Genomic DNA, 13,970 nt, shown 5'->3' on the forward strand with positions numbered 1-13,970 from the left:
TGAGCTCAAGGCCTGCGAGGCAGCAGGTGCTGTTCGACTTCCGAAAATGTTCAAAAACCAAGGCGCGGCTTCCGATTGGCTGCAGGAGCTTCCTGCACTCAATTGGAAGCCGCATCAGACATTCGGCTTCGGAAAAACGTTTGCAAACCAGAACACCCACTTAGAGATTTGCGTCGTTCAGGAGCCAAAACGGACAAGTACCAAGGTGTTTGAGAACCAAGGTACAACTGTAACTTGTTTTGCTCCCAGATGTACAGAAAGGATCCAACTAGGAATTGCCAATCTATGTTGTGATGCAGCGGCTGGGCGTCTTTGGTTGCTTCCCCTGCCCTTCATCTCTGGGTTTGAAATTCAATAAATAAAATGGATAAAATCCCCCTCCAAGAGCCCACCTGGCTCCTCCCAGGCCACGTCCAGAGGCTTCTCCAGGCTGTCATGCTCCACGCGGCACCGGAAGCGCTCCCTCTCCTCGGGGTCGATCTGGACACTGAGCCAGAGATAGTAGGTCCCGTCCGAGTTGGGGGCGACCAATCCTCGGAGGGTGCCCTCCTGCCAGACCTCCCCGTCCTTCACCCAGTTGGCCTCAATCTCCTTGGGGTAGAAGCCGTGGACTTGGCAAACGAGGGTCTCCAGGCCATCATAGTCTGCCTTCCTGGTCACCTTCACCACCGGAGCCTCTGCAAAAAGGGCCGCATTGGGGTTAACACAGGAATGTCTCTGGTGGCTGGCAGGATGGATGCTGTAAAATCAGGGCGAGTCCCCCTCAATCCTGACCCAGAGAGCCAATATCCCACACTCGTAGCATCCTGAATAAATTAAGAAGAACCTTGAAGGAACCAGATTCCTCAGCCTCCCTTGGCATCTTCTCCAGTCCGTTTCGGTCTTGGAACTGTTTCTGGATTATTATTACAGGGTGTGACCGGAAAGTTCAGTGCATGGTCACAGAAATCAGACAGCAAAAAATATTTGAACATACATGCCTTACAGGTCTTCAAAGTAGGCCCCCTCTGATACAACGCACCATTGACAACCATTGACAACAGTGTTTATGAATGCTTTGTGAACTCAGAACCACAGAACATAGAACTGTTAGAAACTTCTGGAAAAGTCCTCTTTTCATACTGGTTTCAGTTCCTTCATCACAGCAGCTTGGACATGTGAAATGTTGGAAAATCTGTGCCCATTCAGTGTAGATTTCAGCTTTGGAAAAAGAAAGAAATCCGGTGTGGCCAGATTGGGAGAATATGGAGGGTGGGACAACTCAGTAACCTCAGTAACAATTTCACACGGAATAAGCGATTCTTCCACCATCATTCGGACAAACGCCAATCCCACATCAATAACTCATGAACTCTGTCGACATTTGCCGCCGTTCTGCTTGTTGACAGACTGAGGGTCATCTTTGATGGTTTGCTGCCCTTCACGGAAATGCTTAAACCACTCATACACTGTCTTTCGAGTGACAGCTTCATCTCCATTCACAATTGTGAGCATTTTGTGGGTTTGCGATGCCAATTGTATGTTCGCATATTTCTCACTGTCTGATTTCTGTGACCATGCCGTGCTTTTGAACTGCTAAGTTGGCAGACGCTGGGACAGAGCAACGGGAGCTCACCCCTTCGCAGGGACTTGAACCACTGACTTTCCAACTGGCAAGCTCAAGAGGTTCAGTGGTTTAGACCACAGCACCACCCGCATTCCAAACTTGTGGTTTTGAGATTTTCCCAGTGAGCTACCTCTGGGCTGAGGGGCAAATGTCACCAGGTCCCTAATGGATGAATTGATTCAGTTCACTCTAACTTGAAGGAAGGTATTTCAAGTCCTACCCTCACCCCCCAAAACCCACAACAAGCCATTCCCCCCCCCCCATTTATTCCCTATCCCCATCATCACCTAGATCTGGTAGACATTTGGCAGGAATGCCACCCTATAAGTTGTAAGGAAATGGCCAACTTCCCCCCAATGAGCCCTCTAAAACCCCACCCCTCACCAGTCCTGAGCAGAACCTCCTTCCCGTAGTTCAGGTATCTCTGCAGGTACTCGATGCAAATCTCCTCCAGGAAGTGCTTCCTGCGCTGGTTGGCAGCCAAGTCGGCTTCCCACCTCCTCTTGGTCACCTGGGCTGCTGTGTCAGCTGCCGTCCAGGTGAGGGTCTCCTTGTCGAAGGTGACAAAGTCCCTCCCGGCGTAGCCAAATTGGGAATACCCACTTACGTGCCCGTCCTGCCTCAGCTCGCAGCCGTACATGGCTTGCCAGGTGTGAAACCCTGTAAATATAAAGAGGCTCAGGAGGCCAGTGAGCTTAACGCCAGGCATCCAAAGACATGCTGAGAGATAGCACTGGGGCTCCCAGCCACCCACAGGGAACTGATGTTCTTAGGGCTCATTCTTTGCAGTGGTGTATCGTGGTTTACCAAAGCCCGGGGCTGTGCAGAGGGAGCAGTGGGAGGGAGGGGAATGGATGGAGTCACCCAGGGTGGCTGGGGAAACCCAGTCGGATGGGCGGGGTAATAATAATAATAATAATAATAATAATAATAATAATAATAATGCACATTCAGCTGCCTAATGGGTGTTTGTATCATGCAGGAGACCGCATGCCGCTGTAGTGAGGCAGCACTGGGTGTTGAAATGTTGTGCCTCCTAACAATTTTGTGCCCCGGGGTAACCGCCCCATGGCCTCCCATGCTACACCACTAGTTCTTTATATGAAGCTCCCCCCACTTCCTTCATTTCCCACTCATGTTAGATGGGAACGATCGCCATGCATCTCTACCTTCAACACTGTTTTGACAGAAGTGGATAAAATTTGCAGGCACCCTAGCTCCCAGGGCTTGTTCTAAGCACCTTTAACGTTGCCACCTTGTTTCTTTTGACAGAGTAGGGAGAGGACATTTGAGCTATGCATCTACACAAAATGTTATGCACCAGGAAACCGGGAAAAGACCCTTGGTAGCATTTCTGCCACATTTTCCAATGAGATACGCTCAGGAGTGACCAGATATCCATTTTTAAAAAAGGGATACGGAGGAAGTAGAGTTAAAAGAAGCCAAAGAGGAAGCCTGCAGGTAGAACTAGGCATGATTCAAATACCAGGTAGGACTCGAACCCATGGCTTCAAGTTACAAGGGAGAAGATTCCAACTAAACATCAGGAAGAACTTTCTGACAGTAAGAGTCGTTTGACCATGGAAGGTCTCCCTTGGGAGGTTGTGAACTCTCCTTCCTTGGAGGTTTTTGTGGGATGTAAAGCTGCAGTCAAGTGCAACATTCCGACAGAGGACTAACGGCCGCCATGTTCTAACCAGTTGCTGTGACAACCAGTTTGTCAGTTGCTGGTAGTTTTGAAAGGTAACTGCTCAGTTGCAGTCTTTATCACCAAACTCCGAATATAATTGCACATTGTATTAATTAACATTATTTTTTTAATATATTAGTGGCCATGTGACGATTTTAGCCTATAAATTTTATTGTTTAAAGTCTTAACCTGTATATTAAGGTACTCTTATAGCTCTGTTTAGAATAGGTAATGTCTTGATAATATAAATGTTTTAAGTTTTTTGTATTAATCCAGCATATTTTCTTTTAATTGTTGAAGGATTCTGCATACATTGCGGCAGCCTTTGGCTATGTGCAATAAAACTGACTGACTGACTGAAACTGCTCAGTTGCCGTCACCTCAGGATCATCTTCCCTCTGGTAGAGTTTATTTGCTTGTTATGTAACCTCAGCCTGCCTTCAGGTACAGTTCTGTAAACCGGAATGAATCTGAGAGTAAGATATTAACATGAATCAGATTCGTGTGTATATTCTTTAAGAGGGATTCAAAGGGATTTTTAACCAGGAAGGCATCTTTATTAGCAGAACTCAGACGAGTCAGTACAAGCTGATCACTGCATAAACTTAAAAGGGGATTGTTTAACTCTGCTAAAGTAAACCTTCCCACAGTGTTTAAGCGGAGGTTGGGTGGCCATCTGACATGGATGCTTTAGTTGAGATTCCTGGATTGCAGGGGGTTGGACTAGATGCCCCTTGGGGTCCAACTCTACAATTTTAGGATTCTTGGATTCTGCTGAAAAGCTGAGCTGCCAAATTTGGGGCTGGCTTGTTCTGAGTTAACCATATAGCTGAGACCCTACCTGCCCACAGACTGTCTCACCAGAGTGGTGCATGCTCTAGTTATCTCCCGCTTGGACTACTGCAATGTGCTCTACATGGGGCTACCTTTGAAGGTGACCCAGAAACAACAACTAATCCAGGATGTGGCAGCTAGACTGGTGACTGGGAGTGGCCGCCGAGACCATATAACACCGGTCCTGAAATACCTACATTGGCTCCATCATTTTAAAGGAAATAAACAACTATCTGACTTTTAGAAGACATCTGAAGGCAGCCCTGTTCAGGGAAGTTTTTAATGTTTGATCTTTTATCGTGTTCTTAATATTCTATTGGGAGCCGCCCAGAGTGTCTGGAAGCCCTGCCAGATGGGCAGGGTATAATTAATAATCATCATCATCCTTCCATGTATCTACCACAGGCAGAGCTGACATTTGTTCCAGAGTGGAGGCCTTCATCTGAGGGAGAAGCTTCAGCAGGAGAGAGAGCCATTCCTCGCCCCCTCCACTCACCCTTGCTCTGGTTGTAAAGGTTCCTTACAATCTCCACGTTCGCTCTGAACGTCTGCTCCCAGCCATGCAAGATCTGCGTCTGCCTGTCCCAGAACTTGGGGTAATCCTCCTCTACTTTCTCCATCCAGGGCACGGCAGGCTCTTCCCTCCGGGTATCGCTGTCGTAGTAGTAGATGGGCTGGTCATCTAAGTAGCCCACGGCAACGAACCAGGGCAGCCCCTGGCCGGACTCTGACACCCCAGTGTAAAAATTGCGCATGGAGTGGGAGGAAGAGGCTGCAAAAGAAGGGCAGAGTTAGGGATCCTGAAGAGGAGAATCCACACTCCACCAAATAAAACCTTCACAGACCCTTATCCTTGCGAGGAACCTGAGAAGACTGCTCTCAAAGTGGTGCTGTTGGTTCCTTAAATTTTAAAGCAGAAAACCATGACATCCTGTGCACATATGTTACCACAGGGGTCAGCAACATAAGGCCCATGGGCCAGAAGTGGCCCGTGGAGGTCGTCTGATCAGCCCACGAGCCACCCCCGAACCGAGCTGCCTGCTAGCGCACTGTGCTCAACTGGGGACTCGCTTCCGCAGTGCCGGAAATCGCATCTGCATAGATGCAGAAACCCAACATTGCACCTGCGCATACGCAGATGCTGAAAATCACACACACAATCCGGCCCATGGGGCTGATCCGGCCCAGGCAAGACAAACCTTGCCAACCCCTGTGTTATCAGAAGTGAGTCCCATTGAGTTCAATGGCGCTTACACCCAGGAAAGCAAAGACTTCAGCCTAAATGTTTTGTTCTAGATGAACAATCACAAACGTGCCCAGCGCTTGAGGGAGTGGCAAAGTGCTGTACGCAGAGACACTGAACGTGTGGATGTTTTGTCAGTTTTATTCTAAAAATACAGTGGTACCTCTAGTTACGGACTCAATCCGTTCCGGGGTGCCATTCGCACCCCGAAAAGTCCGCAAGTAGAGCGCCTCTTCTGCGCACGGCACGATAGAGCACTTCTGCGCATGCACGCAGGGTGAAACCCGGAAGTATACGTTCGTATCCTAAAAAAACGTAACCGGAGACTGACGTAACAAGAGGTACGACTGTATTTTTATTAAAGATTTTGTCATTTACAAAAATACGTGCATTGTCTCTTTTTTTCAAGTCGTGTTTTCTACAGATCAGTTTCATTTGTTGTGAGACATTAGTGTATACAGTGTTAGAGTAGGGGGGAAAGGGGGAAGAGAGGGAGGGGGCATGGTGAGTGGGGTCGGGCCGGGTGGCAATGCTTCTACTTAGTGTATGTGTGGGTTTTGTGTCAGCGTCACTTGTGTGGGTTCACTTACTATTCACTTGTTGTATTTCCTTGGTGGTGGGAGAGGTTGGGGGTGGCCTAATGAGTGGTTGGTTGTCTTTGGTTGCCTGTGGTGATCTTTGTTTTTGTGTGTGAGTGAGGGTATGTGTGTGTGTGTTTTTGGATCAGGTTAGCCATACTGATTTGTATGCTGTCGGCGGATCCTTCCTGTTGTCTTGTTGGGCTGTGTATGTGATAAAGGGGAACCATACCGGGGCGAAGGTGTCTTCTTCTATTTGTCCTGTGTCCGTTTTGCCAGTTTTAAAGATGAAAGGCAGCTGTGTCTGGAGAACCACTGACAGACAGACAGGACAGCAAAGGGGCAGCAGAATAAGGCGTTCAGAGCATTTGACATTCTCCTAAGCCTGATGACGACCCTGCAAAGTAGCAGGTCAGTATTGCCACCCCCGATTTTAAATATGAAAGGCAGCTGCGGGTGCTGACGCTCACATCACCTGGGGGGGGGGGGGGAATTATCATCAGGCCCTATAGATGAATTTGCTCAGATCTCTCTAAGCACAGCTAATACGTATGTGTCATTCCTCAAAAAGGGAGGGTGCTAGAATTATTTCATTTTCAATTAATGTTCATAATTAAAAAATTCCTTCCAGTAGCACCTTAGCGACCAACTAAGTTTGTTCTTGGTGTGAGCTTTCGTGTGCATGCGCACTTCTTCAGATACACTGAAACAGAAGTCACCAGACCCTTCTATATAGTGAGAGGGTGGGGAGGGGTATTAGTCAGAAGGGTGCTGGGAATGGGTGACTGGCTGGTAGGTGTGGTAAACCTGCCCAGTTCGTGAATGGCAGAGGTAAGATTTGAACCAGCCCTCCCCAGCAGAGCTCCCTTTCCCACCAGCTATTCCAACCCTGGCCACTAGGTGGACCAAGGAGCCGACACAGCACATCCTTACCTGAAGCAAAGGAGGACTCGCTTTGGCCAATTACTCCGTAGACTTCCCAGTTCAAAGCCACCCAGATCACCCACCCACCCTTGCTAGTAGCTCTCTTCACACATTACCGTGTGCGTTAGGGAAGAGACCAGCGCTGCATTGGTAGGTAGATGATGAGCCCCACAAACACGACCCCCAAATCCCTTAATTCTCGCCTTGCGCTCCTCTGAAACGCTTCCTGCCCCCAAGGTGGCACGCAAAACGAACAAAAAGACTGAGAAAAACAGGTATTTCTCAAGGGATCCGGCTCCACGTCGGGTAGGGAACTCCCCCCTGGTCTTACCCCTTTGGGTGACAAGCAAAGTCACACCCACAACCCCGGGATCTTTGGGATCTTTCTTTCCGCCCCGCCGCGCAGTTCAGCCCCCGGAGGTACTGACCAGCGTGGTCCAGCAGGAGCAGGTGGGCAGCAGCGCACAGAATCCAGGGGGCCCCACGGACGAGGACCCCCATCGGGACGAAGCGATCCCCGCCCCGCCAGCAGAAGGGTCCGGAAGAGGAGCCGCGGCGGAAATATTCCACCAATAGGGAAACGGCGTGCAGATTGCGGCGGCGGTTGCTGGGTAGATCTGAAAACCGCAGCGTGGGAGAGATGGACTGGAAAGCGAAAGCGAAACCTCTCCCTTGACTCCGCCCCCTCCGCGTTCCTCCTGCCTCCTCTGCTGGGAGAGATGCGGGGAAGGGGGTAAAAACTTGAATGTTGCCGGAAGAGTCTGGAGGGTCCACGTTCATCACGGAGGAGGTGAAAATATCCCTTCCCTGGAGAACCACAAGGGTTTTGCCAAAATTCTCCTGGCTCCAAATCAAATATTTTTGAAAGTCCTCAGTGGCTTGGGACCCTGGAAGTGGGTTTTCTCCCATCCTCTCCTCCGCAGATGACTTTTCTCCCTTCCCTTTCCCTCCTTTCCAGAGGGGGAATAGTCGACAACCACTAACTGCCAAGAGGGGATTTTTGTTGTTGTTCTGGCAGGCTTTTAAAGTATGAGACACTTTGAACGTTGCCCGTAGCTCAGTTTTCCTGTATGATTGCTTTGTTGCATGGTTTTAAATTTCGATTTCAGAATTTCCGTCGAAAAAGTAGGGAGGGAATCTGAGTCGTGTGGGAAGGAAATGATGTAGGGAGGAGGGGGGAAAGCAGGGATCATAGGGACACAGACAGGACCTCACTTGATACACCCAGTTCTGTAAGTAATAAATTGATTGTATTGCATTTATATCCTGCCTTTTTGCTGATTTACAATTTGACACTTCTCCTAAACATAAACCACCCCATCCCTCCTTTTCCTTCTCTCAGGGCATAATGCACCTTTGCAATCCTTTCACTGGGGCCAAAAGTGTCATTAATAGTGAGTGGTGTCCATTGCCAGATAGTGTCTTAAGCTTCCTTTTTTCCTCCTCCCACCCAACCCCTTTTCCTTTTGTGTTGTGTCTTTTTTTAGTATAAGCCTGAATGCAGGGACCGTCTTATAGGTGACATTTGTAAGCTGCTTTAGGACCGTTTTTTAGCCTAAGAGCAGGATAAAAACGCTGTAAGTAAAATAACCTCAGCTTCCTGATTTGCATACAATATATATTTTAAATCCTGGGAGGTGGAAATGAAGCAGCTGTGACAAATTCCAGAGAGGTAGCTGTCGCAGCAAAACACACAGAACCTTGTGGCATGAGAGTCTTATGAAATGTTATTGCAATACTAGGATAAAATGATGAAAACACAGGTAATCATCACCTCCTTTATTTGAACAAGTTTGATTGGTGTAGCGCAGGGACGTCCAACACCTAAGAGGCTGCGATCCACTCGCAGAATAAAAAACTGGCAGTGATCCACCCCCTTTTGGGGGGGGTACAGATCAAAGTTGTTTAGCTTTTTTTAGGGAGCAGATACAGGTGTGTGTCTATGCTTTCCACGTAAGTTGATGTTAAAGTGGGGAATAAACCAAGTCAGCTAGTCATCAGCTCTGATTACGTCCTGAGGGCTTCACACTCATCAGGAAACTACAGATAGGGATGCAGGGAACTGTCTATAGAATCTATTGTATTTCTTTTAAAGCCTTAACAGCAGCATTTGCTGGAGGCCACTGTTCCAGTTGTTTGTTGTTGTTGTTGTTACAATTTCCTCATCACCACCATAATTTAGCTAAGCAATGAAAAATATAAGATTTAGGAACATCTAAAGCTGCCTTCTGCAGGGTCAAACTACGGTTCTTCTAGCTTAGCATTTTTGGCACCAACATGTGGCATAGAGTCACAAACAGTCTTTTTCTTTTTTAAAAAAGAACACTGCACACTTCCACCCTAAAATATGGTATGATGGAGAGCAGTAAAAAATGATACAAAGTTCCCATGTGCTTCTTCTTGCAGAGCAAAAGCCCCAAACCCTTAAATCAGAAGAAGAGGGAGAAATGTCTAAAGAAATCCCATTTGTGATAGGAAGCACAAAAATCAGCCCATTGTAGGGTCAAGTATTTTTCAACTTGCTGGCTTGACGCAATCCTTTAAACAGGTTCCTCCATCTGGTGTCCTGAGGCCCATCCTGGAATTCTCCAATTGAGCTTCTTAGGATTTCCAGCTTGTGTCTCTTCCTTGAACAGCCCCGTACTGTCCATACAAGGCTCTCTCTTATTCGCTGCCCTGCCATTGGGCAGGCAAAATAGCTCCTCATGAGTAGGGCGATCTACCCACCTCTCTGCTCAGATGTCAGAGAGGTTCCTCTGTTCCTGCTGCTCTTCCAGTCCACATACCTGTTGCAGAAAAACACACAGGAGGGTGTCAGGTTAACTGAGCACAGTGAAGCTGGCAAAGGACGGGGGCATCTGAATAACAGAGTCAGAGCATCTAGTCCAACCCAGCTCCCCTTGCAGAGGACTCCATCCCTGGGCATGATCAAGACGCACATGAAATGTACAGGTAGGTAGCTGTGTTGGTACCTGAAGAAGTGTGCATGCACACAAAAGCTCATACCAATAACAAACTTAGTTGGTCTCTAAAGGAATTTTTTAATGAAATGTGCAGGAAGCAAAGATCAAAAGGGCACCTTCTGGGCAAACGTATCCAGCTGAGGCTTGTTATGGACGGGGTGGGGGGCGCTACCCAACCAACACATCAGAAGCGTTGGCCTCCTGCGCTTTGCTCCAGAGCAATGGAGCTCCCTTTGCTGCATAGCATGACATGCAATTACATACATACCACTGGTTTCTATACATTTCCCTCCATCAGACAACCTATAGGTAAAGGTAAAGGACCCCTGGACAGTTAAGTCGAGTCAAAGGCGACTATGGAGTGTGGTGCTCATCTCACTTTGAGGGTGAGGGAGCAGCCGTTTGTCCACAGACAGCTTTCCAGGTCATGTGGCCAGCATGACTAAACCACTTCTGGCACAACAGGACACCGTGATGGAAACCAGAGCGCACGGAAATGCTGTTTATCTTCCCGCCGCAGTGGTACCTATTTATCTACTCGCACTGACATGCTTTTGAACTGCTAGGTTGGCAGGAGCTGGGACAGAGCAACAGGAGCTCACTCTGTCGCAGGATACCGGCAAGCACACACAGCTAAAGTGATGCTGGACCCAATCCTTCGAAATCATCAGAGGTCGATGGATGGATCCAACAGCAACTCCAGCCTGTCCCTTGTAGACTGGATAAACATTGCTTAAAGCTGCTAAAGACTCACACTCCCTTCATCTCTCCCTGTTGGCCTCACTGGCTGTGCCAAAAGCATTTGGAGGGCACCAGGTTGGGGAAGCCAGCAGTAGGGCATTGGCACGAGTAGGGCTGAGCCAAATACTTTGCAGAGGCGATTTCAGACATACAGGCCAGCAGAAGGTCTGTTTTCACTGCTTCTGGTGAAGGACAGAATACTGTGAATTGCCCCGTGAATTGCTCCTCTCAATTTCCCCTTAATGTAAGTTTCTGTTTTCTGGGAGGTTTAGCTGCCATTACCTTTCTGTTAGATGTACCGTATTTTTTGCTCTATAAGACTCACTTTTCCCCTCCTAAAAAGTAAGGGGAAATGTGTATGCGTCTTATGGAGAGAATGCAGGCTGCGCAGCTATCCCAGAAGCCAGAACAGCAAGAGGGATTGCTGCTTTCACTGCACAGTGATCCCTCTTGCTGTTCTGGCTTCTGAGATTCAGAATAATTTTTTCTTGTTTTCCTCCTCCAAAAATTAGGTGCGTCTTGTGGTCTGGTGCGTCTTATAGAGCGAAAAATTCGGTATTTTATTTTCTGTCTCCAGTTTTACTGTGACCTTCTGCTGTTTCAAGTTCACACAGGCACCCCACACGCCCTGAACAAATCCTCCCTTATGCCCGTGTCCCACCCTGGGCCCGTTCTATGCCGGAGGAAAAACTCGCAAAGAGGGACATCTCACTTACTTGGTGCAGCTTAGCGTCTTTGCCACATCTCTGCAGAGAGAGAATCAAATTATGAGTTTCACTTGTCACAAGGGAGGGCGCACAGCCAAGGCTTGCAAAGCCCCAAAGTCACAGAGACCCCCTACATTTTAAGTGGCCAAATGAAAAGGAACAACGAGAAAAGTTTTCTTTCACAAGGAAAGAGCTTAACTGTGAACAGTTGTGAGACCTAGTCAAACAAGTGGGTTATAGATTCAATTTTATTTTTTGAATGATTTACTGCCCATGGGCGGTGTGCCCTATAATAAATAATAATAATAATAATAATAATAATAATAATAATAATAATAATAATAAATTTTAATTATATCCCGCCCTCCCCAGCCGAAGCCGGGCTCAGGGCGGCTAACAACAATTAAATAGTACAACATTCTAAAATAATTTCATTATAAAATTAATTCAAATCAAATTGATGGCAACCATTAGGCTAAAGTTCTGTGAAGATTGCTGAGGGAGGGAGTCAGGCTGTGCCCTGGCCAAAGGCCTGGTGGAACAGCTCTGTCTTGCAGGCCCTGTGGAAAGATGTCAAGTCCTGCAGGGCCCTAGTCTCTTGTGACAGAACGTTCCACCAAGTCGGGGCCAGTACTGAAAAGGCCCTGGCCCTAGTTGAGACCAGCCTAACCTCTCTGTGGCCTGGGAACTTCAGGATGTTTTTGTCTGAAGAGTGTAAGTTCCTCTGTGGGACCCTTCGCTCTTATCTGCCCTTAAGGGCTGGAGCATCATGCGCAGGGCTGTGCCTTGGCGGTGGCAGATTCTCTCCTCCTTGCCCGCTCTCCAGCAGCCACGATGAGCTGCCCATGGGAGGAGGCTGGCAGTGGCAGCCATGGAGAGGCCACAGAGAGGCTATGGGATGCTCCCTCGGCTAATCCTCCTAGCCAGGCTTGGTGGCAGCAGCACCGGCAGGGAAAATCGGGACATTCTGTGATCCAATCAGAGGCTGGGGTGGCTTTCGGAATTCTGGGACTGTCCTCAGAAAATCGGGACACTTAGAGGGTACGTGGTACTTACTGATGCCTATGGAGATGCCGACCACTAGGACTACAGGCCCCACGATGCACAGAATGAGCCAGCTGTTGAACACTGAAGTTGAACAGAAGAAAAGAGAAAAATGATTGACGGGAAACCCAGAACAAAAAAAGATCCTCTTATGGGGGAGGCCACAGGACTTGGGAGCTCGTGAAATCCAGAGGGGTTCGGGGAGGTAACCAGTACGTTTCTGAGCACAGTTCAAAGTGTTGGTGTTGACCTTTAAAGCCCTAAATGGCCTCGGCCCAGTATACCTGAAGGAGCGTCTCCACCCCCATTGCTCTGCCCGGACACTGAGGTCCAGCTCCGAGGGCCTTCTGGTGGTTCCCTCGCTGAGAGAAGTAAGGTTACAGGAAACCAGGCAGAGGGCCTTCTCGGTAGTGGCGCCCACCCTGTGGAACGCCCTCCCATTGGATGTCAAGGAAATAAGCAACGATCTTGACTTTTAGAAGACATCTGAAGGCAGCCCTCTTTGGGGAAGTTTTTAATGTTTGATGCTTTATCACATTTGAAATATTCTGTTGGGAAACCCAGCCGAATGGATGGGATATAAATAATAAATTATCATCATCATCTAAGAAAGAGCCCCCCTCCATCTCATCACCTCTCAAGGCTTGCACGAGACCTCAATCATCTCAGCAAATAGGAAACGTTTGTCTCCAACTGGAGGCTGTCAATATCAGCTGTGACGCTGCTCACTCCCTCGCTCCCCTCTTCCTTCCCCGGGTGAAAATTCACCTCCCATAAGCCTTTGCTCCCTGCTGCCTCTCACCAGGCTCCTGCCAGGCCACATCCAGGTGTTTCGGCAGGGCTTCGTGCTCCACGTGGCACCGGAAATGTTTCCTCTCCCTGGGGCTGGTTTTAATACCGAGCACGGCATGGTAGGTCCCGTCCGAATTGGGGGCGGCGACTCTGCGGAAGGTATCCTGCACCCAGACCTCTCCGTCTTTCCTCCAGTAGGCATTGATCTCCTTCGGGTAGAAGCCGTAAACTCGGCAGACGAGGGTGGCCGGCCCTTTGGAGTCCTCCTTACTTGTCACCTTCACGACAGGAGGCTCTGCGGAAATGACAGAAGCAAGCAGGCCGTGTCCTCCTCAAATGTCCCCACACTCCTGTCAGGCTGGCAAAAACCAATCCCTCCCTTTTCCCTTTATGTTGGAAGGGTTGTGGAAAACTTGGTTCATTTATTCACATTTGGCGGAAATGCCCCCATGTTAAAAACTTTTGGAATAGGGTATTCCCCATTATATCCGCAATTACAGGTCAATCCCTTTCTCCAAATCCTGCCCCAGCCCTATTATCTTTGGACATGGACTTAGGCTCTACCCTGCACCACAGCAAAGTTGTAGGCTCCTTACTGACCACAGCATGAATGGAAGAAACAGTCTGAAATACCCCTGAAGATATCAGAAAATATATGGGATATGGCAATGTCTGAATGTCTCGCCAGAAATGTTTGATGGTTCTTGTATTTGACTAAGAACTTGTGGAATATGGATATGTCCATTAAATTTTAATTAGTTTAATGTTAAATAAACGTCCAGTGCGCTTCCAACGCCATAAATCTTATCTCAGCAGAGAATTTCATGCAGCGGTAGAAGGAAGGCAGG

General features: G+C 48.3%; 1 protein-coding gene across 1 annotated transcript in view; it reads right to left on the reverse strand.

Moving 5' to 3' along the window:
* Positions 1–13,970, reverse strand: part of LOC310672905 (uncharacterized protein) — a 36,381-nt gene that overhangs the window by 8,294 nt on the left and 14,117 nt on the right. Inside the window, exons 4-10 of the mRNA XM_083430558.1 lie at positions 13,099–13,417; positions 12,343–12,414; positions 9,603–9,661; positions 7,304–7,492; positions 4,627–4,902; positions 1,991–2,266; positions 393–677 (exon numbers count right to left, since the gene is read on the reverse strand). Coding sequence (XP_083286684.1) covers positions 393–677; positions 1,991–2,266; positions 4,627–4,902; positions 7,304–7,492; positions 9,603–9,661; positions 12,343–12,414; positions 13,099–13,417 — 1,476 coding nt within the window. The remainder of the gene's footprint in view (positions 1–392; positions 678–1,990; positions 2,267–4,626; positions 4,903–7,303; positions 7,493–9,602; positions 9,662–12,342; positions 12,415–13,098; positions 13,418–13,970) is intronic.

Source organism: Podarcis tiliguerta, assembly GCF_965153285.1.
Source record: "Podarcis tiliguerta genome assembly, chromosome: 2".
Classification (NCBI taxonomy): Eukaryota; Metazoa; Chordata; class Lepidosauria; order Squamata; family Lacertidae; genus Podarcis; species Podarcis tiliguerta.